The 27,938-nt window shown below is 47.0% G+C and overlaps 1 protein-coding gene, 1 long non-coding RNA gene and 1 other non-coding gene across 3 annotated transcripts; 1 reads left to right on the forward strand and 2 right to left on the reverse strand.

Moving 5' to 3' along the window:
- Positions 1-2,629: 2,629 nt before the first annotated feature.
- On the reverse strand, positions 2,630-2,701 carry TRNAS-GGA (transfer RNA serine (anticodon GGA)). The gene has a single exon. It is a non-coding gene; the product is annotated as a tRNA-Ser (tRNA).
- Positions 2,702-3,487: 786 nt separating this feature from the next.
- LOC107132275 (uncharacterized) lies at positions 3,488-5,867 on the reverse strand. The gene is made up of 2 exons (XR_009493861.1): positions 4,220-5,867; positions 3,488-3,880 (listed from the first exon to the last, which is right to left on the reverse strand). It is a non-coding gene; the product is annotated as an uncharacterized lncRNA (long non-coding RNA).
- Positions 5,868-8,061: 2,194 nt separating this feature from the next.
- Positions 8,062-27,705, forward strand: LOC104971510 (uncharacterized). Its single transcript, XM_059885310.1, has 4 exons — positions 8,062-8,314; positions 25,848-26,023; positions 26,495-26,950; positions 27,264-27,705. The coding sequence occupies exons 1-4, from the start codon at positions 8,062-8,064 to the stop codon at positions 27,573-27,575; spliced, it is 1,197 nt and encodes a 398-aa protein (XP_059741293.1). The 3' UTR covers positions 27,576-27,705.
- Positions 27,706-27,938: the final 233 nt, after the last annotated feature.

A 27,938-nucleotide genomic window follows, 5' to 3' on the forward strand; every position in this document is an offset into this window, starting at 1 on the left:
GAAGCATCTATTTTTAAGTTTTTATTTCTCAAGAACCATTATAAAGTATCCTGGTTTTAAAATATTGGCAAGTCACTAAAAAACAGCTTTAGGACACCACAAGTATAACCTAAAACACGTGGATCATTGCAGATTGGTCTGCAGGCCTCAGGTTTGTAGCTTTCCTGAAGACATCTTCAGTCTTGGTCTTCTACTCCTAGAGCTTGGGAAGGTAAGGGGTTAATGCCCCCTCCCCATATGGGTGGTTTATTTTGGGACTGCTGTTAACAAGTCCTAATTCAGAGGCACATTTATAGTCCTGGATTTGGAGGGGAAGCCCCTTTGCTCAGACTTTAGAGAACAATACTGATGATGAGATGCCCAGCCCACAGGGCAGAAGATATTTTGGGTCCAAGGACCTTTCTGTGCCCCCAAGTCACATCCCAGCAGCACTCACTTATCAACCAGGGGGCAAGCTGCAGGACCAGAAGGTGTGACCAAAGACAGCAGAGTGGGAAGGGAGCCTGGGAGGAGGGAAAGGTCTGCCTTTGACATTTGTAACTGAGGGTCAGAAATAGACCTTTCCATTAAGAAGTGGCTGCTGACCAAAGAGCTCACGAGATTTATTACAGCTGTCACCTCCCAGGACTTGGTGGTCTGAAAATATTGTATTAGGGAAGGAATTTCCTATGCCTCAGCAGTGTGCAAAGTGCCAGATAAAATTTGTGGACACTGTCTCAAGGATAAAAAGAAATTTCTTAAAAGATTATGCAATAAGTAGATGTTCACCCCAAAGTACCTCTAGGACTATGGACAACAGAGGGGATAGGCTAAGTATTTGTCTGACTTGGAGTATAACAGAGTGACTTAATAATAATAATATAGTTAACATGTATCTGAGGGCTTCTCTTGTGACTCAGTGGTAAAGAACCCACCTGCCAATGCAGGAGATGTGTGTTTGATCCCTGGGTTGGGAAGATCCCCTGGAGAAGGAAATGGTAATCCAGTCCAATATCTTGCCTGGGAAATCCCATTGACAGAGCGGCCTGGTGGGCTACAGTCCACGGGGTCGCGAAGAGTCAGACACAACTGAGTGACTAAATAACAAAACATATATAGCACTTACGACACGTGCAGGCCCCACGGTAACACGGCTGCAAACAAACATACAGGGAATTCCAGGGACCCAGTTTCCAGCCCTGGCCCTGGTCGAGGAACCGAGATCCCATAAGCCTAGATCCTACAAGCATTGGGGCACAGCCAAAGAGAAAAAGAAACAAAGACACAAAGGAAAATTTGGTAATTTCTCAGTGAGAACCTATTATCTGTTTATGTTGTGTACAAGTGAAGTTTTTGAGAACTATAGCTGAATTTGCTTAATAATCTTTTCTGGTAGTCGATTAAAGAAGTTTTATTTTTGTTGAGCCGAATAACATTTGAAACTCATATTTCCTGTGAGATGTTGTCCCAACTCCAATACAGCGCTGATGCCAATACCAATATGTGTAGGTGGCGTCCGGAAATTAGTGAAACGCTTGGTTTGTGGTCATAGCACCCATTTTCAGAAAGCCTAGTCTGTTTGCCTTTCTGCCCCTGGGAATCGTGGTTTGCTCAACTCCTTTGTTTCCGAAGAGCCTCTCTATTCCCAGCCGCTGCACACCAGGCTGGGCTCCAGCCGTTGGTTCTGTGTCCTGTCACGTTGTTCTGGGCCGTTTTCTTTCACTAATGCTGTTCTTCTGACACCGGCCTAGTTAGCTCACTCCCCATAACAGTTATGAGAACAGACTGTTGTGACCTGCTCACTACAAGGAACCTGGAGGTGGGGACCGCCTGGCCATGTTTACCGCTGCATCCACCGCCTTGCCTTGCACATAGTAGGCATTCAATAAATGCTTGTGGGATGAGCCCTGAACGAGAAATTGTGATCTCTGCCTCAGCTCTGGCCAGATTCCAGCACTTCCTGGATGCTATGTCAACTCATTTTGGCTGAGCTGGCGCTAGGATGATGGAATCATGAAGAAACAGGATATGACCTGCTTGGTAAAATGAGGTCCAAGATGAGGATAGGACATTCTGGTCACCAGTCACTGCTCCGAAAACATTCAGTTTGGTCAGAAACTCCCAAAGCTAGGATTCTTTTAAATTTGATTTCCATAGTTCAGTCCTTCAGGTTCTGGGGTCCTGCTGACAGAGGTTGCCTTGGTACCACCCTGAGCCATGTGTCTGTCCATCGGCATTCCAAACACAGGAAGTGTTCAGTAAATGTTTATGGAATTGAATGAACTGATCAAACATAACCTTGGCAGCCATTAAGTTTACAAAATCATCAGTACTGTGACAACTGTGTTAAGCTGGTTGAACTCATGTACATCTTCTTACATATGTGTTTGGGAAACGTGGCCATAAGCTAGAGTTTCTGGGTTAGGCCTGTAGCAGGTTTGAGAATATTCATTCTTTGCTAATTGGGAAGATCTTCAGATATTATCCTTCCTCTGTCATAGTCTTGAAGTGAAGTGAAGTGAAGTGAAGTCGCTCAGTCGTGTCCAACTCTTTGCGACCCCATGGACTGTAGCCTACCAGGCTCCTCCGTCCATGGGATTTTCCAGGCAAGAGTACTGGAGTGGGTTGCCATTTCCTTCTCCAGGGGATCTTCCCAACCCAGGGATCGAACCCGGGTCTCCTGCATTCCAGGCAGACGCTTTAACCTCTGAGCCACCAGGGAAGCCTGTTGTAGTCTTAACCTAACCAATTTATAGATTTAATAAAATGATACCCATCACCAGGGATGGGGAACAATTAGCCAGGACACTTCTTCTGACACAAGCCTCCACTTAGTCCTGTCCTTAGGATCTCAGAGAACATTCTCAAGAGCCACACACCCCTCAACTACTAGGGCCTGTGGGGGCTCAGGGCAGTAGGCAGTCCTGAAGTCCCCTTTTGTGCTGCCACTGAGGCTGCTGCTGCAGCAAGATTCAGCCCTGGGTCGTAAAGAGAGGAAGTGCGGAAGAACCAGCTCTGATGCAGATTCCATCCCAGTTTTGCCATTCAGTAGCTGTGTGACCTTGGGCATGCTAAGTTTCTGGCTTCTCAATTGGAGTAACAACAATACTCCATTTATGTTCACAGATTATTATAAAAGCCAAAATAAAAATAACAGCATGTGGGGACTTCCCTGGTGGTCCAGTAGTTAAGAATCTCCCTCCCCCCAAAAATAACCCACCTGCCAACGCAGGGGACACGGGTGTGATCCCTGGCCCTGGAAGATTCCGCATACCTCAGAACAACTAAGCCTGTGCAGCAGCTACTGAAGCCCCCTCGCCCCAGAGCCTGTGCTCCACAAATAGAGAAGCCACCACAGTGAGAAGCCCAAGCACGACAATGAAGAGTAAACCCCTGCTCACCACAGCTAGAGAAAGCCCGCGTGCAGCAAAGAAGACCCAGTGCAGCCATAAATAAATAAATAGTAAGAGCATGAACCTGCAGAGTCATATAGAAAAGGCAGCCAGCATTATGATTAATGATATGTTTAAAATTTTATTTTAGTTGATGTGAATCAAAATTGCACTGTGTGAAGACTTAGACCTGCCCCTTTGCCCATGCACAGATGCTGGCGTTCTGTGCTCTCTCAGAGCCCAACAGGATTCAGCAAGGATTCACCAGTGACACAGCATATATTAAATGTGTTCTCACAGCAGGTTGACAACGGTGGCCCAGCCTCTGTGCCAGGGATTGGGGGAAGATTATGTTGCTGTCTGGGCAGAAACTATCTTCCTTACGAAGAAATCTGGCAGCAAACGGGCGACCAGGACTGAGTTCTGTGATGTCTTCCCAGCTTGGCAGGCTCCTTGTGCCTTGCGGTTCCTGGACCAGAAGGTGAGGTGCGCTGGCACAGATCCAGCAGCTGCTGAAGGCAAAAATGCACTGGGAAGACATCGTCCCAGTATCACAGAGAGAAGGGCAGTGCTTGGGGGAGGCACGGTGAGGGTTGAGGCCTCTAAGCATTTTGAGAAAACAGAAAAACTGTTTTGTTCTGGAGTCTGGAATTGCACTCAATGTACTGGCCACACATAGAACTATGACCAATTCCAAGATCAACTGCAGATGTGAATTAAGAGCAGGAAACAGTGTATTTTGTCCCAAGTAAGAAAGGTGGCAGAAACCCATCTTCCCGCCCCAAAAAGGCTCCTACAGAGAGAATAAAGGTCCATGTAATAACTGGGCCCAATGTCCAACCCCTCACCTGATTCCAGAAGTAAATGAAGAACTTCTCCAAGCAGAGCAAAGGTGTACAGAGAGGCAGGCTCTTGAGGTGATGAGAGTCTGTTTGTGGTTTGAAGAGGGCATCCCATCAAAGTAACAGAACAGAGCCAGGAAATCAGGTGACGTGCTGGACTCTGCCGTCCAGAATCTGAGCAAGTTATTTCTACCCACCTGAGCCTTGATAAACAGCTTCTTTCTTTAGTGGCTTGTCACTGGAGACAGAGGATTCTAATCTCAGGACTGCCCTAAGGAAAGGGCTGTGGTAATTCTTCCCACATGAATCTTGCTCTCGTGCTTAGAAGTTTCCCAGACTTTCTAGAGAAAGCCAGCTTGGTGTCAAATTAATTTTGACAGAGTGTGCTGAAGGCCTAAGAAAGGCAGACATAAAAGGGTAGGAATCAGGGTACAAAACTCAAAACTGCGGCCAGAGAGACAGGCAGGGCAGCCAAAGGAGAGGCAAGAATTTCGTACATACCAAGGACTTGAAGTCAGATATGGAAGAGTCAGGGCTTGCCGTGAAGGAAACACAGTCGAGGCAGGAGGGAGGGCAGACTTGCCTCTCTGACCACAGGCCCAGGCCCATCTCAGAGACCTTGAGGGCCCTGTGCGGACAAGCAGGGGCCACATCAGCTCCTGCTGCTGTAAAGGGTCTCCCTTCTCTGCTCAAAGCTTCCCTGCTACTGCGGCTTCAGGATCTAGTCCAGCTCTTGGCATTCAAAGCCCCTCCGGCTTCACCACCCTGAACAGGCCAAGCCTCCAACCAGGGCTTCTGTGCCTCCTTGTCTGAAATGCCCACCCCCATCCATCTCCTCTGAGCTTGGAACCTTCCACGCCACAGCTCAGTCTGTGAGTAAGCCTCTCACCTCCCAGGACCACCTCTGTCCCTCTCGCTCCTTGGCCCAAAGCCCTGGCCCTGGCAGCTCTCTAGGCCAGGGGGTCTCACACTTAGGTGTGTCTGACAATTGCCTGTAGGGATATTAAAGTACAGATGTCTGGTCCCCAGTCTGGGTGATCTCGTTCCTAAGCTCCACAGGGGTTTTATGAACACCCGCAGGCGAGGCCAGCCGGTCTAAACCACTCTTTGGGAAGTTTGCCTGTGAAGTAGGTACTCTCTTGAGTCCTCCAACCTGGGTATGCAAAAACCATCCTTCATTTCTTATTAACAGCCTCATTTCTGCTTTAAGGCCCCCTTCCCTTGGGGTGATGGAAACTTAATCTGTCAGTTTAGGGACTTCACACCCTCACCTGCCGGCTTTGGGCAGTCACGTGCTTCCTAGCAAGATTGTGCTGATGACGGACAAAATTCACGGAGGTGAAGCTGACAAATCTCCAGGAGCAAAGGCCAGTTCCTCTTCCTTGCTCTTGTTTTGATGTAGCAGGGTCACGCTCTCCCAGTGGAGGGAAGCGGTGGCTGCCTGGCAAGACTAAGAACCAGTGAGCCTATGGCAGTTGTGACGAGACTCCAGTGGGAAGGGAGAGTCAGAAATGGGTCCACTCTGTTTATTTTAAACTGACATCTTTGGAACTTAAGGTTCAGGGCTTCCACTGCATGGGGGGTGGGTTTGATCCTTGTTTGGGGAATCAAGATCCTACATGGAAAAAAAAAACAAAACTGATTAGGACTAATCTTCAAAATCCTAGAGACATCTTTACTCCTCTCCTTTATTCCAGAATAGTATGGGACTTTAGAGGTCATTTTGCCCAGTCCCTTCGTTTTCCAGGCGAAGAGATTGTGGCAATTTTTGGCAAGTCCAGAATTAGATTCCCAGATTGTGTCATGAAGTCTGGCCTCCTAGCCCAAAGACTTCCTGCCCTTCACACGGTTATGTGTCCTCATCCATTCCGTGGCCACCCCCTGTCTAAGCTCTCCTCACCTCCTGCATGGATCACAGTGACGGTGACCCTTACAAATGTGTGATACTTTGCTTCTGGCATCCATGGAATGCCTTCTCTGCTTATTCCCATCCCTCATATCCAACTCATCCTCCAAGGTCACTCAGATGCCACCTCTTCCAAAAGCAGGTGCTGCTCTGACCTGTCCTTTCCTCCTACAGCTACATTCAGCACCACACCCCAACTCATGGCAGGTGAGACAGTAGGCAGGCTGACCTTACACTGTCAGTTTATATCATTTAGGGAATTTATAATCTAATCGATGTATCATTTAGATTTATAATTTTATATGATAATTTATATGTATTTATAAATGTGTTATAAATATGATTTGTTAAATTCCCAAGAGTGGGGGCTTGCCTTGCTCTTCTTGGTTTCCCCTTCAGGGCCTGGCGTTGAGGACCACATGATAACATTTCAGTTGCTGCTTGCGTGCTGTATGTTAAGAGGAGAAACTTAGCAAAATACTTAGAAGTGTCCCCTGAGCCACTGGCCCAAGTGAACTGGGAACACCCACTGAGAAGGAAAAATTTCTGGGGTAACTCCTTGGTGGTTCAGTGGTTAGGACTCCACACTTTCACTGCCAAGGGCCCAGGTTCGATCCCTGGTCAGGAAACTAAGATCCACACGTTGCATAGCACAGCCGAAAAAAAAAGAAAAAAAACTGGAGTAAGCAAACTCGAGATTGACCAAGGGTGATGGAAAGAAATCAGTGCAGTGGGCGTCTTCTTCCAGGACAAGAGGAAAGAATGTACAAACCAAGGACCTGACATCAGAGGTGGGCGGGCAGAGGCTTGCTCCAGGGAGGCACAGGTTGAAGGAGGGAGTAACCAGCTTGCTGCGGCACCAGGGCCAGGGTCACCCTCCTCCAGGTGAGCCTGGACGCTGGCTGTCCCACTGCCCCAGTGGGGCTTCTGGGCCCTAAGGTCTTCCTGGGTTGAGAAGCGTATTGGTTCCTGTTCTGTGGCCTCACGTTCAGTCCAGCACTGCAGGCTGGCTCCCCAGCTTCCCTAGACTGGCTTCTGCCACTGCTCCCACTTGATCCCCATTCAGTCCCTGTTCCCGGACAGGCCCACCCAGTCCCCCGGCTCTGCTGGGCCCCTCAGTGCCCAGGGGACTCTGAGACTCGCCTGCAGAGCATCCACCTTGGGCAGCTGGGGCCTCACTATTTCCCGTGTAGGTGTTCAGTTATGCTGTTGAATGTGTGAGCGATCATTTTAGGGTTTGGCTCCCTGAGCTTTCCCTTTGAAGCCCTGACAGTCAGTCCAGGGGCAGTATCAGAAAGAAAACCCCTGTTTCTGAGTCCTCTCCTCACCTTAGTCCTCAGAAGATGGTTCAGGCCTCTGTCTAGCTGTCTCCCGACCCTCCCACCACAGGGCGGGGCAGGTGCCACAGGAGGGGCAGCCTGGCAGAGAGGGCGGCTGTGGTGAAGGGTGAGGAGAGGCGGTTATACCCAACACCACCTTCCATTCTCTCACCTCAGGCCCTGGCCTCATCTAAAAACACCAGGACGCAGTGGGTAAGAGAACTACATTGGCCCCAAGTCTTCACTCTGCATAGAGCCTCTGGTCTCCAAGGGGGATAATAAAAAAATTCATTTAAAATTTTTTATTTATTTGTTCTTTTTTGGTAGCATCATGCGGCTTGCAGGATCTCATTTCCCCCACCAGGGATCAGACCCATGCTCCCTGCAGTGGAAATGTAGAGTCCTAACCACTGCACCATCAGGGAATTCCCTCCAAGAGCTTTTTAGATTCATCATCTCATTTGATCTTCTCCCCAAACATTATAAAGTGGAGGTGGACTGATGGACATTCCTTCCATTTATCAGATGAAAACACCGAGGCAGTAGGTGATGCCAAGCACTTGACTTAGGAGACAGAACTGGAGCCAGAACCCAGGTCTCCCCATTCCTGGCCCAGCACCTTCATGGCACCTTCCCAAGCCGCTGGCGCAAGGAGAAGGGTTGGCGGCCAGGTCGTGGTTTTCAGAGCCAGCATCCCTGCAGGCGGAGCTCATACTTTTCTGGGAAGGAACGTGCAGCCTTTCCGAGCAGGGAGCTCCAGAGAAGTGCAGGCTGGCCCCTTATTTCCCAGAAGGAACAGCAGCTCAGGACACCTGACTCCAGGCCGGCAGCAGCACCACCACTGCGTGCTCTGTGCCCTTGTGCAACAGTCAGGATGTGGGTGTTCTCTAGGTCCTGATTGCATCCCATTTGACGCAAGACTGTGGGGCCCTTCTGCGACTCACTTTATTTTTATTGATGCAACTGTATAGGCACAGTGTCCTCAGACTGCCTGGGTTCACTTCTCGGCTCCTTGACCAACTGGCAGTGTGACGGGGGACATGACTATGTCCCCACCTCAGGGCTCTGCTTTGTGCAGGTTTAAGTGGGATGATGCACATAGAACACAAGCTTTAACTGAACATAGTAAGTAAGTAAATATTGTATGGCACTTTTATTTATTTTGGGACTCTGAATTAAAAGTCCGGAAGATTTATCACTCAGAGGATTGAGTGGTAAAATTCTCTTAGGCTACACGAGTATACGTGCCTGGGAAGACATGACAGAGGTGGCCGCAGGAGGAAGCTATTGAAAGGTCTGAATTTTTCCCCAGCAGGAGAGCAGCTTGGTGGTTTAACTGGCCTGCGCAAAGCCACCCTGATATCTTCCCTGAGTGGGGATGAGGAGGCTGTGGCTGCTCTGCACCCTTCCAGGGACCTGTCATCAGTAGCTGATTCTGCTCCCCGACTTGTGGGCCAGGATTACTGGGGATCTGAACACCCTAGGGAGATAGGTCCCAGCCCACTCACTGATCTCTGACAACAGATGGGTCTGAAGGTTGGACCAGACCTATTTGTGGGGAGACAAATCACAAGATTCTGGACATAATTAGAGAAAACATTCCCATCTCAGCCTCCATCTGCCTGGCTAGGGCTGGGCCTGGAGGCCAGGCAGAGCAAGAGAACTTTTACTCAAAGCAAAATGATCAACCAAGATGTTGGGGATGGACCCCTCTTAAAAGCCATTGAGAGATGCACTCAGGTCTGAGTCCAGAGCTCCAGGTGGGGTCTGCAGTGTACCTGGCTTCAGAGGCCCCAGCTTCTGGAACTTTCAGAAGTGAAGTTGCAGGACTTGAGGAGCCTGGGGCTCAGGCGTAGGACAGTGGCAGTTCCTGAGTGGCTTCAGGTCCCGAGCAGGTCCTGAGTTGCAGGGGATCTATTGTGGCCACTCTCACAGAGCAGTGCGGTAGGTGCTCGCTAGGCAGCCAAGCCCTTCTGCCCGGACCCACCTGTCTGGGACAAGCTCTTCAGAGTTGAGGGCTATGAGCACAGGTTAGGGGTGAGGTGGCAAGTTAGATCCAGTGGGTACCTCACTGTCCTGCCCTGGCCCACAAACAAAACTTTCTGCACCTTCCTCCCTACCTTGTCCATTCTTCTCCAGCTTCAGTCCTTTACCCTGAAGTGGATTTTTAAAAATAGATAAAGCAGTGGTGATCATTTGTAATGTACAAAAATATTGAATCACTAATTTTCCATCTGAAACTGATATAAAGTTTTAAGTCGATTATACTTCAATCAAAAAAATTTAAAAATAGGTAAAGTGCATGGTGCACAGTAAAAAGCATCTCCTTCCTTATTCCCCTCCCTCAACCTTGGCCAAGTCTGTGGGTCCTTACTAAGATGAAGCTCGCAAGTGCAAGATACAAGTCAACAGCTTCCTTTCCTATCTTTTTTTGGTTATAGAGACGCCTCTGAGAATCTGACAAAGCCTGAGTTCATCCCTAAAGTTGAGTACACTCACGTACAAAATTAGTGTACAGCTTCAGGGGTTTACACACTCTCTGTGGCCCATTTTGTCCTTTTGAACAAGGGATTCTGGTTGTGACTTAAAGCAACTGGGTCAGAGCCACATCCTATCTCCTCAATGCCATCCCCCCACCGACATCCCCCGACTGCCAGCATCTGGACAAGATCTCAACAAGGAAGCTCTCCTAGGACTTGGACAAAATGGCAAGGCAGGCAAATAATTTAATGCCTCCTATTATATTTAAAATTTAAATATATATTAAATTTAAATATGTGCTGTGCTGTGCTTAGTCGCTCAGTCATGTCCGACTCTTTGTGACCCCATGGACTGTAGCCTGCCCGGCTCCTTTGTTCATGGAGATTCTCCAGGCAAGAATACTCGAGTGGGTTGCCATGCCCTCCTCCAGGGGATCTTCCCAATCCAGGGATCGAATCCAAGCCTCCCGCATTGCAGCCAGATTCTTTATCACCTGAACCACCTGGGAAGCAAATTTAAATATATATTATATTTAAAATAAAATAAAACCTAAACTCTTTGCACGATGTCGAAAGCCCTTCCTTCATTCCTGGTCTCATCTCCATTACCTTCCCCTCAAGCTGCCCTAGGCACACCCTCCCTCTTTCTGTTCCATATGGAGTGTGTCCGGAGAAGGCGATGGCACCCCACTCCAGCACTCTTGCCTGGAAAATCCCATGGATGGAGGAGCCTGGTGGGCCTCAGTCCATGGGGTCGCTAAGAGTCGGACACGACTGAGCGACTTCACTTTCACTTTTCACTTTCCTGCATTGGAGAAGGAAATGGCAACCCACTCCAGTGTTCTTGCCTGGAGAATCCCAGGGACCGGGAAGCCTGGTGGGCTGCCGTCTATGGGGTCGCACAGAGTCAGACACAACTGAAGCCACTTAGCAGCAGCAGCAGCATGGAGTGTGTCAAAGCCAGTCCTGCCTCAGGGTCTTTGCTTAAGTTGTTTCCCCAACTTCCCCTGCCATTTCTGGTTCCTTCTGGTGTCAGCTCAAATGTCATTCCTCAGAGAGACCTTCCCCAATCACACTTCCACATTCTCTGCTCTCACCCTCAGCATCCTATTGGATGCCCTCCAACATCCTATTTTCCTCAAGGCTCTAGCTGTTAGGGGAACCACTGACTGAAACCGCCTGCCTGCCCTGGCCAGACACGATAGTAACCACTTGCATGAGCTAATCTTATAGCTGGAGGATCTGGTAAGGCCTGTGGGACAAACAAGCTACTACCAACCAGAAGAATTTCGGAAAGGTCAAAAGGAGAGAGGAGACACCAGTCCAGATATCCTACCAACTCCCAGAATCCTTCTGGCCAGAATCCATCTTGACTGAGTTTGCACACCACCACAAAGGACCCTGAGTCAGAGTGATTCACCAGAGACACCCCAGAAACTACCCCCTTACCATAAGACCCAAGGCTGCGAGCCATATGGCAGAGCAGTCCTCCTGGGTTCCCTTACCCTGCTGCTCTCCATTCTGGTTGTTATTGCTGTTTAGTCGCTAAGTCGTGTCCAACTCTTTTGTGACCCCATGGACTGTAGTTGACCAGGTTCCTCTGTCCATGGGATTTCCCAGGCAAGGATACTGGAGTGGGTTGCCATTTCTTCTCCAGAGGATCTTCCCGACCCAGGGATCAAACCCACATCTCCTGCATTGGCAGGCGGATTCTTTACCACTGAGCCACCAGGGAAGGCCCCTACCAAGGTGCCCCTTCCCAATAAAGTCTCTTGCTTTGTCAGCATGCGTGTCCTCAGACAATTGTTTGCCAAGTGTTAGACAAGAGCCCGCTCTTGGGTCCTGGAACGGGTCCCCCATCCTGCGACATGACCACTTCTGAGATTATATATGTATAATTTAGTCATTTATTGTCTGTCTTTCCCCACTAGGGTGTGAGCTCCATGAGGTCAGTGGCTTTGCTGGTCACAACCGTGCCCTGTACGCACTACACACTCAGTAAATATCTGTGTATTAGATAAAGAATTTTGGTGGAGGTTAGATAAGAATCTTGACTCAAATCTCCATCCCACCCAGGCAGCTGTAGGCAATCCTTACTCCAGTTCTAGGCAAGATGCCTGCCTTTCCCTCATTGCTTTACTCCCAGCTGTCCTACCCTCTCACTAGATCTTTGGAGCGTCTCCCTCTCAATCAGCATCTAACAAAAACTCTTTTGTGATTTTATGCCTGGGGGATTTAATCTGAGTCAATTTGGCCTCCCCAGCTCTCACTCAGTGGAGTCCAAAGGTCTGCTCAGCATTTCCAGTGGATCAGCCAGCAACTCTGCTGTTTGAGGGTTCAGAGCTCCACCCCAGGGGAAACCGGGGAACTGACAGAAGTCTGGGCCTCTGCGCTTTGCACTTTCATTCTTGGGTCTTGTGGAAATAACCAACCAAATAAGAAAAGAAGCCTATTTATTCCGCCCTTGCTAGAGCAAGAGAGTCAGCCAAGGTCACTTGCATTTAGGAGAGACTCAAAGGCAGGCAGAGGGATGGGAAAATTTAATAGTGAAAAACAAAAGGAAAGTTCCAGGCGTGCCTGACTGAGGCTGTTGGCATGAAGCTTGTAGCCAGGCTCACTAGATACTGGGCATTCCATATGACTGGTTGGGCTTCCCAGGTGGTACTAGTGGTAAGAACCTACCTGCCAATGCAAGAGGTGTAAAAGACGTAGGTTCGATCCCTGGGTCAGGAAGACGCCCTGGAGGAGGGCATGGCAACCCACTCCAGTATTCTTGCCTGGAGAATCCCATGGACAGAGAAGCCTGGCAGGCTACAGTCCATAGGGTCACACAGAGTCCAGATACAGCTAAAGCTACTTAGCGCGCACACATATGACTGGTTAGGGGTACATATTTGACTTCCATGATTGATCCCACGTTGGAACTGGGGACCAAAATAAGAGAAGCTGACAGTGATTAATCAAGTCCTGGGTTTTTTGAGCCAATTGTTATAGAAGTTATTGTTTCGCTTCCTGGATATTAGAGATAGTCTGACTTCCTGCAAATCTGATTTATAGATTTCCTGGGTGGTTTACTGTAGATAAGGGGGTGGTTTCCTGGGCAGGTTGCAGAAGGTTGTGGGTGAGTTCTGTTTCTCCATATGATCTGGCCACTGTCTGTTTATGTGCACAGTCTCTTAGTCTGCAGGGCAGAGCAACCTCTCAGTGTCTCTTCCTTCCTTCCCTTAAACATGTGATCACCTAGGAATAATAGAATCATCAAGTATTCCATTTCCTTCACTCAGCAGCTCTCTAGAGCAGGCACTCTCTGTCCCAAGAACGGTGACGGATACAGTAGAAGGGGGAGGTGGGCCAGCCCGTTCCCTGGGAGTCTGCGGCCTGATGGGGAGTGAGCCGTGTAGCCCTTGCAGAATTGTGCACGTGTCACACAATTGGTTCCAACCAGGGATTCTGATTAGGGGAACTGGAAAGGCTTTGTGGTCAGTGTGGGATTTCGCAAGCGGGATTGTTGTGGATGGAAACCAGGAAGGGAAGGGATGCCGTGAGGAAAGGAGTGGGTAGAGAGGCCTTAGGGTTAGTCCTCTCTCTTTGGGTCTCAAGTCGTCACCTCGATGAGCCACTGTGAGTCCGACAAGGTATGTGTGAGGCGCTTTGTGTGTTGTGAAGATTTCAGTGGGAGGGAAGGCTGTGGGAGCCGGTTGCAAACAGCCTCTCTCAGCAAAATGAGGAGCATGAATATACTTTTGTGTTGTAGTTGCTTAGTCACTAAGTTGTGTCTGACTCTTTTGTGACCCCATGGACATTAGCCCTCCAAACTCCTCTGTCCATGGCATTTTCCAGGCAAGAATACAGGAGTGGGTTTACCATTTGCTTCCCCAGAATGTACTTAGGCAGTAATAACAATCACATCAGCCTTTCGTGAGTTGGAATCACGCTTTGAGCTCACGTAGAATGCCTACAACAATCTTATGAGGTAGTTACTATTATTGTCACCATACTACAGATAAGACAATTGAGACAGAGAGTGGTTAAGGAACTTGCCCCAGATTACACAGGAAGTATCAGAGAGAAGAGAATGCTTAGATTAGCACAAGATTGGTAGCAAATATGCTCCTACAAATGACGCCTCCCGACTGAACTTCTCTGTCCTGGTGTGGCTTAGGCTGACCACTGTGCTGTGCTGTTGTGCCCAACTCTTGGTGACCCCATGGTCTGTAGCCTGCCAGGCTCCTCTTGGAATTTTCCAAGTAAGAATCCTGGAATAGGTTGCCATTTTCTACTCCAGGGGATCTTCGCAACCCAGGGATCGAACCCACATCTCTTGTGTCTCCTGTATTGGCAGACAGATTCTTTACCATTGTGCCACTGGAGAAGCCCTTCTAGGTATAATAAAAATGAGCTCTTACTAAGTGCCAGGCATGGTCCTAAGCACTTACATATACTAACTCGTTTAATCTTTGCAACAGCCTTCTGAGATAAGGAACTGTGATCGTCATTCCCATTTGATAGGAAACCGACACACAGAGCACCATAGCCCAGGCTTCTGTCCTTCGAGTCCACCGTCGTCCTAGGCTGCCTCTCGTCAATAAGCGGGGGTGTGATTAGCCATCAGTCAAGCCCTGAGTGACAGAGTGGATCCACACGGTGGTCCTTGGTTAGGAGCTATAACCCCAAGTCAGTGGTTCTTGCTTTTCTGAATCACAGACACTTTTGAGAATCTGGTGGAAGTGATAGACACTCACTCCAGAAAAGTGCACAAGCACCCACACATGCCCGCAGCATGCACACACACACCCACACACACGCTTTAGGAAATTCACAGATCCCCTTCCCAAGCCTTCCACGGCGAGTGGGAGGTGGGGGCAGACCTCTGTTGTGCGTGCTTCAGTCAAGGGGTGTCTCCAAGCCCGGAGTGAAAAGGCAAGCCTTTGAGTTCTGCAAGTTCTCTCTACTGAGAAAGTGGAAATAAAAACTCACATCTACCTTTACTTACTTTACCAGAGAACAGAGCAGAAAGCAGCCTGTCCTGAGAGCCCCATCTTTGGATCAGTCCAGTTATCCAATTTCTTTCCCACACCCAGACAGCTGAACACTGCTGCAGAAAATCTCAAAATTCTGCCGACTTATGCCAATGCACATTTACGGTCTCTAATCCCAGCTGGGTCTTTAACACTACTTGGCAACTCTCACTTGTACCACATAAACACTCACACCCAGTTCTCACGATGATCATCCAACCCTTCTGTAATGATTCTCTGAGCTTTAAGAGTTTTCATCTGTTAGTAGATGCACAAATTTAAATTCACGTCCTCCAGGGTTTTTATCCAGTTTCTTCTTCCACTTATGCTCTTGACGCCTGTATTTGTCTATTCAATAGTTAATTATTTATAAGAGGCACCATGCTTGGCACTGGGCTGGATTCTAGGATACCTATTAAGGTCTCTGTTCTCAAGTGCTTTCAGCCCAGAGAGGGACTGTCATTCAACAGAGAATTTGAAATATGATGAGGGGCACTGAGGGGAAAGGAGAGAGTATTATTGAATGTGTTGGAGGTTTCAGAAAGGCCTCCTGAGGAAGTGACATTTAAAGCTGAGGGTTGTTTTTTTTTGGGGGGTCGTAGTTGAGGGACATGAGATCTTTCATCACGGCAAACAGACTCTCTAGTTGTGGGATGGGCTCAGTACTTAGAGTACTCGTGCTCAGCAGCATATGGGATTTTAGTTCTGTGACCAGGAATCAAACCTGTGTCCCCTGCATTGCAAGGCAGATTCTTAACCACTGGACCACCGGTGTGTGCTCAGTCGCTCCGCTGTCCATGGGATTTTCCAGTCAAAAATACTGGAGTGGGTTGCTATTTCCTCTCTAGGGGATCCTCCCACTGGACCACCAAGGAAGGCCCTAAAGCTGAATCTTAAAGGATAATGTATCAGTTAGGAACACATTGAACTGCACATAACAGAAAACCTGACTAACAGTGAAACCATAGGAATATTTAAGAAGGTTGAAAGCAAAGGGTTCCAGGATTTTTTAAGTGGCTCAACAATACAAAAAACCATGAGTTGATACTTCTGCAATTTTCTTGGCTTTTCCCTCGGTCATAACAGGAGTGCCACAGACTCAAGTGTGACTTCCTTCCATGGAATCATCCCAAAGCACAAAGAAGAGAAAGGGCTCTGGTTCCCAGTCAGTGCGCTTTCCAAAGGGCACAAAAATTCATCCACAAGTTCTTAGGGGTTTTCCTCTTATATCTTTATTTTTTTTCCCTCAAAAGTGAGTCATAATGCCACCTCAGACCTAGAGCAAAGGGGGTTACCATAATTGCACAAGCCCAGTTATGACTCATCTTCTAGCAGTGAGGACCCTACCTTCTCTGAAGATATTGCTACTTATCGGATCCCTCACATGAGGATCAAAGGGACCACCAATTCTGGATATAGAAGCCTAGATAATTCAAACAAATCCTCATGCTCAAAACTTTAAAAGTCAACTAGCACAACATTGTCACTCAAATATACTCCAATGTAAAATAAAAGGTTTTTAAAAATTCATCTTAAAAACATCAGAGAAATAACAAGATTTGAAGAATTACTGAATTGAGATGATGAGAGGATGGTAAGTGAAGTGAAACCTTTCCTAAAGGCTGTTTATGCTTTGGGGTTTTCAGTTTAGAAAGGGCGGAGCTGCAGTCCTGGCAGCCTTGGGGGGCTGGGCAACGATTTCAGAGTGACTTGGTTCCAAATTTGCTAGTGCCCTCAGGAGCCAGCAAAATAAGTTCTCTTTAGTAGAGATAACATTATCTTGAGCCTCAAGAACTTTCTATAAATAATTTCTCAAAAACAATGTCCAGCACACAGATATAACCCAAGGGTATAAAACAGCACAAATAAGAACAATAGGTACCCTAGGTAATAGAGAGGTGTGTGCTTAGACACTCAGTCTTGTCTAACTTTTTGTGACCTTTGGACTGTAGCCCGCCAGGCTCCTCTGTCCATGGGATTCTCCAGGCAAGAATACTGGAGTGGGTCCCTGTGCCCTCCTCCAGGGGATCTTCCCAACCCAGAAATCAAACCCTCCTCCTTCATTGTAGGAGGATTCTTTACCTGCTGAGCCATCAGGTGAGCCGTAAAAGTTACTTCCATGACCGGGAATTGAACCCAGGCTGTGGTGGTGAAAGCGCTGAATCCTAGCCCCACTAGACCACCAGGGAACTGTAATAGAGAGGTAGATGCTACTGTTACCTTTCATGTCCTAGCCCCAGAAGTGACATACCACCACTTAACAATATGAGAAGGCTTACCTGGTGATCCAGGGCTGGGACTCTGTGCTCCCAATGCTGAGGGCCTGGGTGGGGTCCCTGGTCAGGGAACCAGATCCCACGTGTCCCAACTAGGAGTTCACATGCTGCAACTATCAGACATGCCACAACTGAGAGCTGTGGAAACTAAAAGGAAAAGAAAAGGATACAAAATAAGGCTCCAGTTGCAAAATAAGACATGGGGATGTAACAGGGGAAAAAATGTAACCATGTATGCTGACAAATGTTAACTAGACACTGTGATCATTAAAAATACTGTTTTTGAGAGAAGGACTAAACAAGGGTGTGAACACCAGCAGGCAAGTGTGGCTGGGGCCGTCTTGGAGGCTATGGCCACAATCGGGAACTACACGAGGTTAGGATGCCCCCTACCTCCACTTACCATCAATGTTCTTTAATGTCTATCCAGGGAAGTAAAAAATAAACAAAAGGCAAAAGGATTAGAACGAAGAAATAAAACTACTGATACTCATCGTGGATGTGATTATGTGCGTGTGCCTGCATGCTAAGTCACTTCAATCTTGTCCGACTCTTTGTGACTATGGACTGTAGCCTGCCAGGCTCCTCTGTTCATGGAATTCTCCAGGCAAGAATACTAGAGTACATTGTCATGCCCACCTCCAGGGGATCTTCCCCACCCAGGGATCGAAACTGTGTCTTCTGTGACTCCAGTGTTGCAGGTGGATTCTTTACCGCTGAGCCACCAGGAAGCCCATGTGCATAGAAAATCCCCAAAACTCTATGGCTAACGGGCACCTTCTTTCCCTCCAGTATCTAAGACAGAATCCTGCAGTTCACAAGCCAGTTCCATTGAAGGGGAGTTAGAATCAATGGCAAATGGGCAAGATTGCCCTAAAAAGGTTGAGACCAATCAAAAGATATAGGCAAGGATACATCTTTAGATTTTTTTTTTTTGGCCACATCACATAGCATGTGGAATCTTAGTTCCCTGACCAGTTCCCGTCTCCCACCCCCCTGCAGTGGAAGCTCAGAGTCATTACCACTTTACCACTGTTGAAGTCCCTCTGTCTTTTTGATTTCAGCCATTTAAGTGGCTGTGAAATTGTACCTTATTGTGGTTTTGATTTGCATGTCCCTAATCACTAGTGATTGGAGAAGGCAATGGCACCCCACTCCAGTACTCTTGCCTGGAAAATCCCATGGACAGAGGAGCCTGGTGGGCTGCAGTCCATGGGGTCTTGAAGAGTCGGACACGACTGAGCGACTTCACTTCACTTTTCACTTTCATGCATTGGAGAAGGAAATGGCAACCCACTCCAGGGTTCTTGCCTGGAGAGTCCCAGGGACGGGGGAGCCTGGTGGGCTGCCGTCTATGGGGTCGCACAGAGTCGGACACGACTGAAGTGACTTAGCAGCAGCAGTAGCAGCAATCACTAGTGATATTGAGCATCTTCTCATATGCTTATTAACAATTTTTGTATCTTCCTACCTGAAATGTCTGTTCAGATCTCTTGTTCATTTTCTGATTGTTTTCTTACTGTTGAGGTATAAGAGTTCTGAATATTTTCTTCTGGATATACTGTTCTTCAGTAGAATTGTCTCTTACACATAACTATACACTGGTCTTGGAGCTCCCTCTCAGAATGATGTTCTATCCTTGACATCTTTCGGTACTGTAGTTTGCGTGCATGCTAAGTCCCCTTCAGTCGTGTCTGACTCTGCGATGCTATGGACCGTAGCCTGCCAGGCTCCTCTGTCCATGGGATTCTGCAGGCATCAATACTAGTTTTTCCTAATAACTGATGTGTGTGCTATGAAAACTTAAAATTTTTTATTGAATATATGGTGAGTATAATATTAAAATTAAAAATAATTTTAGAAGCATGCTGTCTGTATTAGTTTCTTATGGCTGCTGTTACAAATTACCACAAATTTAGCAACTTGAAATAACAGAAACTCTATTCTCTTACAGTTCCAGAGGCCAGAAGTCTGGAAGCTAGAGTCTTACAGAGCTAAAATCAGGGTATGAGCAAGGCTTCTGGAGAGCCCAGGAAAGAATCTTTGTTTCTTCCAATTCTGGGAGCTGCCCACATGAATAACTCTGATCTCTGTTTCCACAGCTGAATTCCTTCCCTTTTGTTGTCATATCTCACTCTGCCTCCTTTGAGGACCTTTGTAATTGCATATAATCCAAGATAATCCAAGATAATTGTCCACATCCTTAGTCACATCTGCAAAGTCCCTTTTGCCATGTGAGGTAACCGTCACAGGTTCCAGAGAAGGACCTGGATATCTTTGGGGGTCACTGGCCAGTTCCCCCCATGTTGTCCAATAGAAATACAGTGTGAGCTGCAAAGACGAGCCACGTATACAATTTCACAGTTTTTAGTAGTCACATTAACAAAAAGTAAAATGAGATAGGTGAAATTAATTTTGGTAATATATTCATTTAACCCAGTATACCTGAAATATCATGTCAACATGTAATCAAAACAAAAATCATTAGTGAGAGATCTTGTATTCTTTTTTTCATGCTAAGTCTTTGAGATCTGGTGTTTTTTTACACTTACAGCACATTGCACTTCCAGCCAGCCACACACAAGTGCTTGATGCTCATGAGTGACCTGGACAGCATGGCCAACTACAAAACGGGAAAGTCACTGTAATAAGTGTTCAGAAAATGACTGCAAAACATGGCTCTTGTATTTTCAATACTTAAAAGAATCTGTACAAACTTGTGTCTGATCATGAAGCAAATAGTCAAGACACTCTTGAAAAAGAACACAGTGGGAGGGACTTGCCCTATAGATATCAAAGTTTGTTATAAAGCTACAGCCTGTGTAGTATTGCACAAAGATGAACAACTAATAGAACGGAGGGCCCCAAAATGAATCCTGCGAATATGGACACTTGGTTTATGACAAGGATGGCTCTGCAGAGCAGTGGAAACAGCAATCTTTTCACAAATGGTGCTGGGATAACTAGATCCCCAAATGGGATAAAATAAGAATCATAATCCCAATATAAACAAACATCATCTCCTGGTGAATACGAGTCTTAAATGAGATAGGCAAAACAATAGTATCTTTTCAGAAGATAGAATAGGAAAGGATCTTTGTGACCTGAGGGTAGGAGATTTTTTAAAGCAGATGGGAAAAGCACAAAACACAGTAACAATTACATTAGATTTAAAAACTTTTCATCAAAGACACTATTTTTTTTAATTTTATGTATTTATTTTTGCTTGTGCTGGGTACTTCATAGCTGTGCGGGCTTTTCTCTAGCTGTGTTGGGCAGGGGCTACTCTCTAGTTGCCGTGCTCAGGCTTCTCCTTGCATGAGGAGAAGCAGGCAGCAGAGGATGAGATGGTTGGATGGCATCATCAACTCAATGGACACGAGTCTGAGCAAACTCCGGGAGACAGTGAAGGACAGGGAGCCTGGCTGCAGTGCTGCAGTCCATGGGTTTGCAAAGAGTTGGACACAATTGAGCTACTGAACAACAATCTCATATTTTTAGATCAACAGCTTTATAGAAAGATGAGAGCAGAGCCTTTCTCCCCGCTATCCACCCTGCCCTTCACCAAGGTCCTGGCGGTGTCGGGCCTCACCCTCTGAGCATCCAGGTATCCTGTAGCTGGAGACAGCACTCTCTCATTTTTGTATGTAGTTTAAAATATTTTGTTATACTGCATACCCTATTATATACTATACCTTACTATACACATGCTTATACATACATGCTTGCACATATTTTGTGTACAGAGTTGTGCACACAAAACCATGGCTGCTGTATTTAAAATTTTTTTTTTAATTTTTTAAACTTTTGGCCACACTGCGGAATCTTAGTTCCTGGACCAGGGATTGAACCTGTGCTTCTTGCAGTGAAAGCTCGGAGTCTTAACCCCTGGACCACCGGGCAAGTCCCATGGGTGTTCCATTTAATGAGTGATTTAAGGAATTTCCAAAGGTTATGCTGCTGCTGAGTCGCTTCAGTCGTGTCCGACTCTGTGCGACCTCATAGGCGGCAGCGCACCAGGCTCCCCGGTGCCTGGGATTCTCCAGGCAAGAACACTGGAGTGGGTTGCCATTTCCTTCTCCAGTGCATGAAAGTGAAAGTGAAAGGAAAGTCGCTCAGTCATGTCCGACTCTTCGAAACCCCATGGACTGTAGCCCACCAGGCTCCTCCGTCCATGGGATTTTCCAGGCAAGAGTACTGGAGTGGGGTGCCATTGCCTTCTCCATCCAAAGGTTATGCTGACTATGTAATTTTTGCCTTATGTATGAACTTTAGAACCTAAACCTTGGTTCTAAAGGTTTAGAAACTTTAGGTTTAGAACCTAACCTTGGTACAAGGTGCAACTCCAATATTGATGGATTTAAGAGATATTTAGGAGATTGGTGACTGACTGGAATAGAAGGGAGAAGGAGATGGACTAATTAAAGAATGACAGTCCCCAGGTCTGTTGCCTAAACAACTGAGTAGATGGTGGTTTTGTTTACTGAATTGGGGCCCACAGGAGTAGCTAGCTGGAGGGTAGAGATGATGACCTCAGGTGAAAAATGCAGAAAAAGGTTGACAAATTGCATAAGAAAGAAAGTGAAAGTTTCTCAGTCATGTCTGACTCTTTGCAACACCATGGACCATAGGGTCCATAGAATTCTCTAGGCCAGAGTACTGGAGTCGGTAGCCTTTTCCTTCTCTAGGGGATCTTCCCAACCCAGGGATCCAATCCAGGTCTCCCTCATTGCAGGCAGATTCTTTCTTTCTTTTTTTTTTTTTTGCAGGCAGATTCTTTACCAGCTGAGTCACAAGGGTGAACACCCAAATGCCCACCCCTCAGATTATCACTACATTTTCTTTTTCACATCTCCCATATACCCAGAGGAGTTCACTTACGAACAAGCTGAATTTGGGCTAAGGGACTTGCAAGTAGCTAGAAGGACAGTGAAAGAGCAAGTTACACATATTGCCTCCTCTTTTCCTCCTCCATTCATACTCAATTCCTTAGAATCTGGTTTTGGATATCCTCTACATGAAGGTGCTTTTCACTAGGGACACTGGACTACTAAGGATTTCAAAACTGAACTCATTATAATCCGCCAGTAAAACCTGCTCCCCTTCCTGCAGAAACTACCTTCAGATCAGATCAGTCGCTCAGTTGTGTCGGACTCTTTGCGACCCCATGAATCGCAGCATGCCAGGCCTCCCTGTCCATCACCAACTCTCGGAGTTCACTCAGACTCACGTCCATCGAGTCAGTGATGCCATCCAGCCATCTCATCCTCTGTCGTCCCCTTCTCCTCCTGCCCCCAATCCCTCTCAGCATCAGAGACTTTTCCAATGAGTCAACTCTTCGCATGAGGTAGCCAAAGTACTGGAGTTTCAGCTTTAGCATCATGCCTTCCAAAGAAATCCCAGGGCTGATCTCCAGAATGGACTGGTTGGATCTCCTTGCAGTCCAAGGGACTCTCAAGAGTCTTCTCCAACACCACAGTTCAAAAGCCTCAATTGTTCGGCGCTCAGCCTTCTTCACAGTCCATCTCTCACATCCATACATGACCACAGGAAAAACCATAGCCTTATAGTTACCCAAACCTTAAACTTGGAAGTCATCCTAGACAGCTCCTGCAGCAGTTTCTGTCAATCTTATCTCAGAAATGTCTTTAAAAGATCTCCCCTCCCTTTTCATCCTGTATACCATTGACAAAATTCTGGATCTTAGAATTTCTAAGCTTTATTGATATTGAAGATGGTTCATTTCATGCAAAGATGGGCTCGATAAAGGACAGAAATGGTATGGACCTAACAGAAGCAGAAGATATTAAGAAGAGATGGCAAGAATACACAGAAGAACTGTACAAAAAAGATCTTCACGACCCAGATAATCACGATGGTGTGATCACTCACCTAGAGCCAGACATCCTGGAATGTGAAGTCAAGTGGGCCTTAGAAAGCATCACTATGAACAAAGCTAGTGGAGGTGATGGAATTCCAGTTGAGCTATTTCAAATCCTGAAAGATGATGCTGTGAAAGTGCTGCACTCAATATGCCAGAAAATCTGGAAAACTCAGCAGTGGCCACAGCACTGGAAAAGGTCAGTTTTCATTCCAATCCCAAAGAAAGGCAATGCCAAAGAATGCTCAAACTACCACACAATTGCACTCATCTCACACACTAGTAAAGTAATGCTCAAAAGTCTCCAAGCCAGGCTTCAGCAATACGTGAACCGTGAACTTCCTGATGTTCAAGCTGGTTTTAGAAAAGGCAGAGGAACCAGAGACCAAATTGCCAACATCCGCTGGAAAAGCATCAATTCTTTTTCATGGAAAAAGCAAGAGAGTTCCAGAAAAACATCTATTTCTGGTTTATTGACTATGCCATAGCCTTTGACTGTGTGGATCACAATAAACTGTGGAAAATTCTTCAAGAGATGGGAATACCAGACTACCTGACCTGCCTCTTGAGAAACCTATATGCAGGTCAGGAAGCAACAGTTAGAACTGGATATGGAACAACAGACTGGTTCCAAATAGGAAAAGGAGTACGTCAAGGCTGTATATTGTCACCCTGCTTATTTAACTTCTATGCAGAGTACATCATGAGAAATGCTGGGCTGAAAGAAGCACAAGCTGGAGTCAAGATTGCCAGGAGAAATATCAATAACCTCAGATATGCAGATGACACCACCCTTATGGCAGAAAGTGAAGAGGAACTAAGAAGCTTCTTGATGAAGGTGAAAGAGGAGAGTGAAAAAGGTGGCTTAAAACTCAACATTCAGAAAACGAAGATCATGGCGTCTGATCCCATCACTTCATGGGAAATAGATGGGGAAACAGTGGAAACAGTGTCAGACTTTATTTTTTGGGGGGCTCCAAAATCACTGCAGATGGTGATTGCAACCATGAAATTAAAAGACTTTTACTCCTTGGAAGAAAAATTATGACCAACCTAGATAGCATATTCAAAAGCAGAGACATTACCTTGCCAACAAAGGTCCATCTAGTCAAGGCTATGGTTTTTCCAGTGGTCATGTATGGATGTGAGAGATGGACTGTGAAGAAAGCTGAGCGCCGAAGAATTGATGCTTTTGAACTGTGGTGTTGGAGAAGACTCTTGAGAGTCCCTTGGACTGCAAGGAGATCCAACCAGTTCATTCTGAAGGAGATCAGCCCTGGGATTTCTTTGGAAGGAATGATGCTGAAGCTGAAACTCCAGTACTTTGGCCACCTCATGCGAAGAGTTGACTCATTGGAAAAGTCTCTGATGCTGGGAGGGATTGGGGGCAGGAGGAGAAGGGGACGACAGAGGATGAGATGGCTGGATGGCATCACTGACTCGATGGACGTGAGTCTGAGTGAACTCCGGGAGTTGGTGATGGACAGGGAGGCCTGGCATGCTGCGATTCATGGGGTCGCAAAGAGTCAGACACGACTGAGCGACTGAACTGAACTGAACTGAAGATGGTTCCAGTCTTTACCCTCTCTCCACCTCATCTACTCCTAACTACTTGTCTGTCCATCTAATTTATCTTTTTTTAAAATAAATTCATTCCCTTCAGTTTTCTTTTACAGTCCTTTACAAGTGCTTACCCCCAGGTTGGCATAAGTCTTTTTTTTTTAATGTTTTATTTATTTATTTGGCTGCATAACTTCTTTTCTTAAAAATGCTTTATTTACTTACTTAGTTGACTGCACCAGGCCTTAGTTGCAACATTTGGGATATTTAGTTGTGGCATGCAGGATCTAGTTCTCTGACCAGGGATGGAACTCGGGGCCCCTCCATTGGGAATTCGGAGTCTTAGCCACTGGACCACTGGGAAGTCCCTGGCGTGACTTCTTTAGTGCTTCACGATCTTCCAGAAAGTGTGACTAAGCCTAAATTTCCAACCTCATGGCTAGCTACTCCCCCACACTATTTTTCACTACCTAATGGCTCTTCAAGTACATCAACCAAACTTCCTGCTTTACTGCCTCCTGCAGAAGACCTCCGTCCTGAGAATATCTATCATACACATTCAAGTTTCCAGAGCTAAAAATCCTTGAGGACAATTTTTAAAATATTCTTTATAGCCAGAAGATTTAGCACTCTGTTAACACGAAATACTGTTTACTTTAGCTGAGCTCTGCATACACCCAGTGGTTTGTTCATCCTCCGTCCCCCTTCCAGCAAAATCCTACTCAAGCTTGCATTCCTCCAGGAAACTTTCCCCAGCCCCGTCAAGTAGTTAGGGTCTCTGACTCCTTTATCTGAAGTTAGCACATTTAATTTTACTTATTCTTTTCTTCCAGTTTTATTGAGGTATAATTGACACACAGCACTGTATTGAATTTAATATTATATTTTAAGTTTATCCATACAACGAGTTGCCATAAATTTTAACACTTTCACCTTTTGGTAACTAACAGTAATCCTATCCACGCTTGGCGGGGCTCTATCGAAAGCCATCTCCTCCAGACAGTACCCCATTCCTCGAGATAATTACTTCTTTTAACTCTCAGCTCATGATGCTTATATTTACTTAGCACCCGACACTCTTTCATCATAGCTGCTCACTACTGCTTTCCTGGTTTTCTTCTTCTCCTCCCCGATAGACTGAAAACTCCTGGGGGCTGGGACCGTGGTCCTTCTCTTCTCTGACTCCCTCTCCAGACTTGGCGCTGCCCTTTGCAAATGCAGTTCTAAAGCATCTCCGGGAAGCTCCCGAAGGGACAGAGCCCGAGAGAGGTGCCTTTGCTGGCGCAGCTGCCCGCCCGTCCCTCCACCGGCCGGGGTCCACCCCGCGAGCTAGTCTGGAACGGTACTTCGAGGGCGGAAGAGCGGACGGTGTATGGGAAAAGAACCCCTGCCTGTCCCTGGCCCCCAGAGGCGATCGGAAAGGTGCCAGAATTCCGCGCAGGGATCACGCCCTGTTAGATCTTCGCACGAGCGCCCTGCCGGGGTTGTGCAGGCTCGGACGGGCAGGGTTGCGGGCGCAGGGGCGGGTCACAGCTCATTCCTCGTTCGCTCATTGGTCTCCGAGGTGACGGACAGGCCAAGGAGCCGCTAAGACGCTGGTGAGTTAGAAACAACTATGCGCGCAAAATGTAAACAATAAATAAAAGGCTGTGGAAGAGCGGAGGAGGGAAGGGCTGGTGTCAGTTTTAGAGCGGCTGGGGCTCAGTTAGTCCCCCACTGGGGAAAGACAGCGGTCTTTGTTCCGCCCTCTTTCTCAGTAACCTGGGCAGAGAAGGTCCTTCTTTTAACAGGCAACAGAATCACAGTTGCTTCGTCCGCATGGAACCGAGCCTTCATTGTAGTTCTTTCAGCTTCGGTCTAGGGCCTACGGCAACCTCCCTTCAGGCACTGGCGCGACACTGTCTGAACTGGCCGCCCAGGTTCCTGCCTGCCTGTCTGTAAGAGGCAAATCTGAACGCGTACTCTGCTTGCAGCCGCCAGTATCCTTGTGGGCAGAAGGGCCAAGATCCACTTTAAGGCTTGTGGATGAGTCATCCTTAACTCGGGTGGCCTCGGCCTGCAGCAGCTTGAAGCAGGGTTTCGGTTCCGGCTTAGAGATTGAGGTTGGGTCTTGGCTGAGAGAGCGCAGAATCCTAGCTGTTAGACCAGTGGTCAGTGACAAGGTTCTGGCCCTTCAGCTTTGTAGAAGAGAGTTCCCATGGAGACGGAAAACAGTGAAACAAGAGTTTATTAGGAGGAAAAAGAGTACAGTACTCGCAATAGTCATATGGGTGGACTCAGAAAGTCGCATTGTCTTGGTAATTTGAATCACTTATATGGGGCATTTCTTCTGCGTTTTCCTTTGGCCGATCATTTTAATTTGCCTGGTTCTGAGTCCATTTTTGGTATATCTCAGGATCCTCCTGTGTGTGCAGGTATCTCAACCAAGATGGATTTCAGCAAAGAGGTCTATGGGAAGCTTAGCATCATTTCCCTTTTAACCTCCAAAGAGTTTTCTAGTTGGGATGGTCGCGAATGAGAAATATGTGGTCTCTAATCTCTTATCTGGGCAGGGCCCAGCCTCCTCTCTCGACTGTCCTGTTATTGATATTTTGGAATTTCTGTCCACAGGGAATGAACTCCGATTGTGATGGGCATCTACCTCCTATCTTAATTTGTGATGAGCTCCTGCTGATCTTTCCAGTCACATGTGGGAGGAACCACCACCAGAGTTGGGTCATTTCCGCCTTCTGTATAAGCTACCTCTTCTCCTGGGCTGTACCCGCCCCCTGCACCCTCCATGCTCCTGGAGAAGCTCTGCCTCACCAGCGCAGAGGCCTTCCGTGGTGCACTCCTACTGCCCCCAGCCCTACTCCCAGCTCTGGCCTGGTTATCAAGTGCTCCGAGCACACTGGACTTTGCAGCCCTGTATTACAACAGTAATCACACCTGCTAGGTCCCTTCCCGGAATGTGAGCATCCTGAAGAAAGGGAACTGTGTAAAAATGCGTATCCCACAGCCTAGCACAGTACACATCCATAAGAATTCAATAAATGTATACTGAAGGAATAAACACATGGACTCCATGGATTAAAAGTCAAGATTAAAAAATGTCAGGCAGGGCTGTGGGATTCTGGGGGCTCACCAAAGACATGAATCATAACTTTTTCACTTCTGAATCCTGATAGCCAGCTAACAAGTGACATTCCTTTTAAATGTGTAAATAAATTCAAGGTTTCCCTGGTGGCTCAGTGGTGAAGAGTCTGCCAATGCAGGTGACATGGGTTTGATCTCTGGTCCGGGAAG

The sequence above is a fragment of the Bos taurus genome, chromosome 3, assembly GCF_002263795.3.
Source record: "Bos taurus isolate L1 Dominette 01449 registration number 42190680 breed Hereford chromosome 3, ARS-UCD2.0, whole genome shotgun sequence".
Classification (NCBI taxonomy): Eukaryota; Metazoa; Chordata; class Mammalia; order Artiodactyla; family Bovidae; genus Bos; species Bos taurus.

Excerpts from the sequence above, each read along its gene's own strand:
- LOC104971510 (XM_059885310.1), top strand. The coding sequence starts at position 8,062 with ATGGCACCTTCCCAAGCCGCTGGCGCAAGGAGAAGGGTTGGCGGCCAG. Across the intron at positions 8,315-25,847 it reads CCTTGTGCAACAGTCAGGAT|ACTTGGCGCTGCCCTTTGCA; the intron begins GTGGGTGTTCTC and ends CTCCCTCTCCAG. Across the intron at positions 26,024-26,494 it reads AGGGCGGAAGAGCGGACGGT|TTCTTTCAGCTTCGGTCTAG; the intron begins GTATGGGAAAAG and ends CCTTCATTGTAG.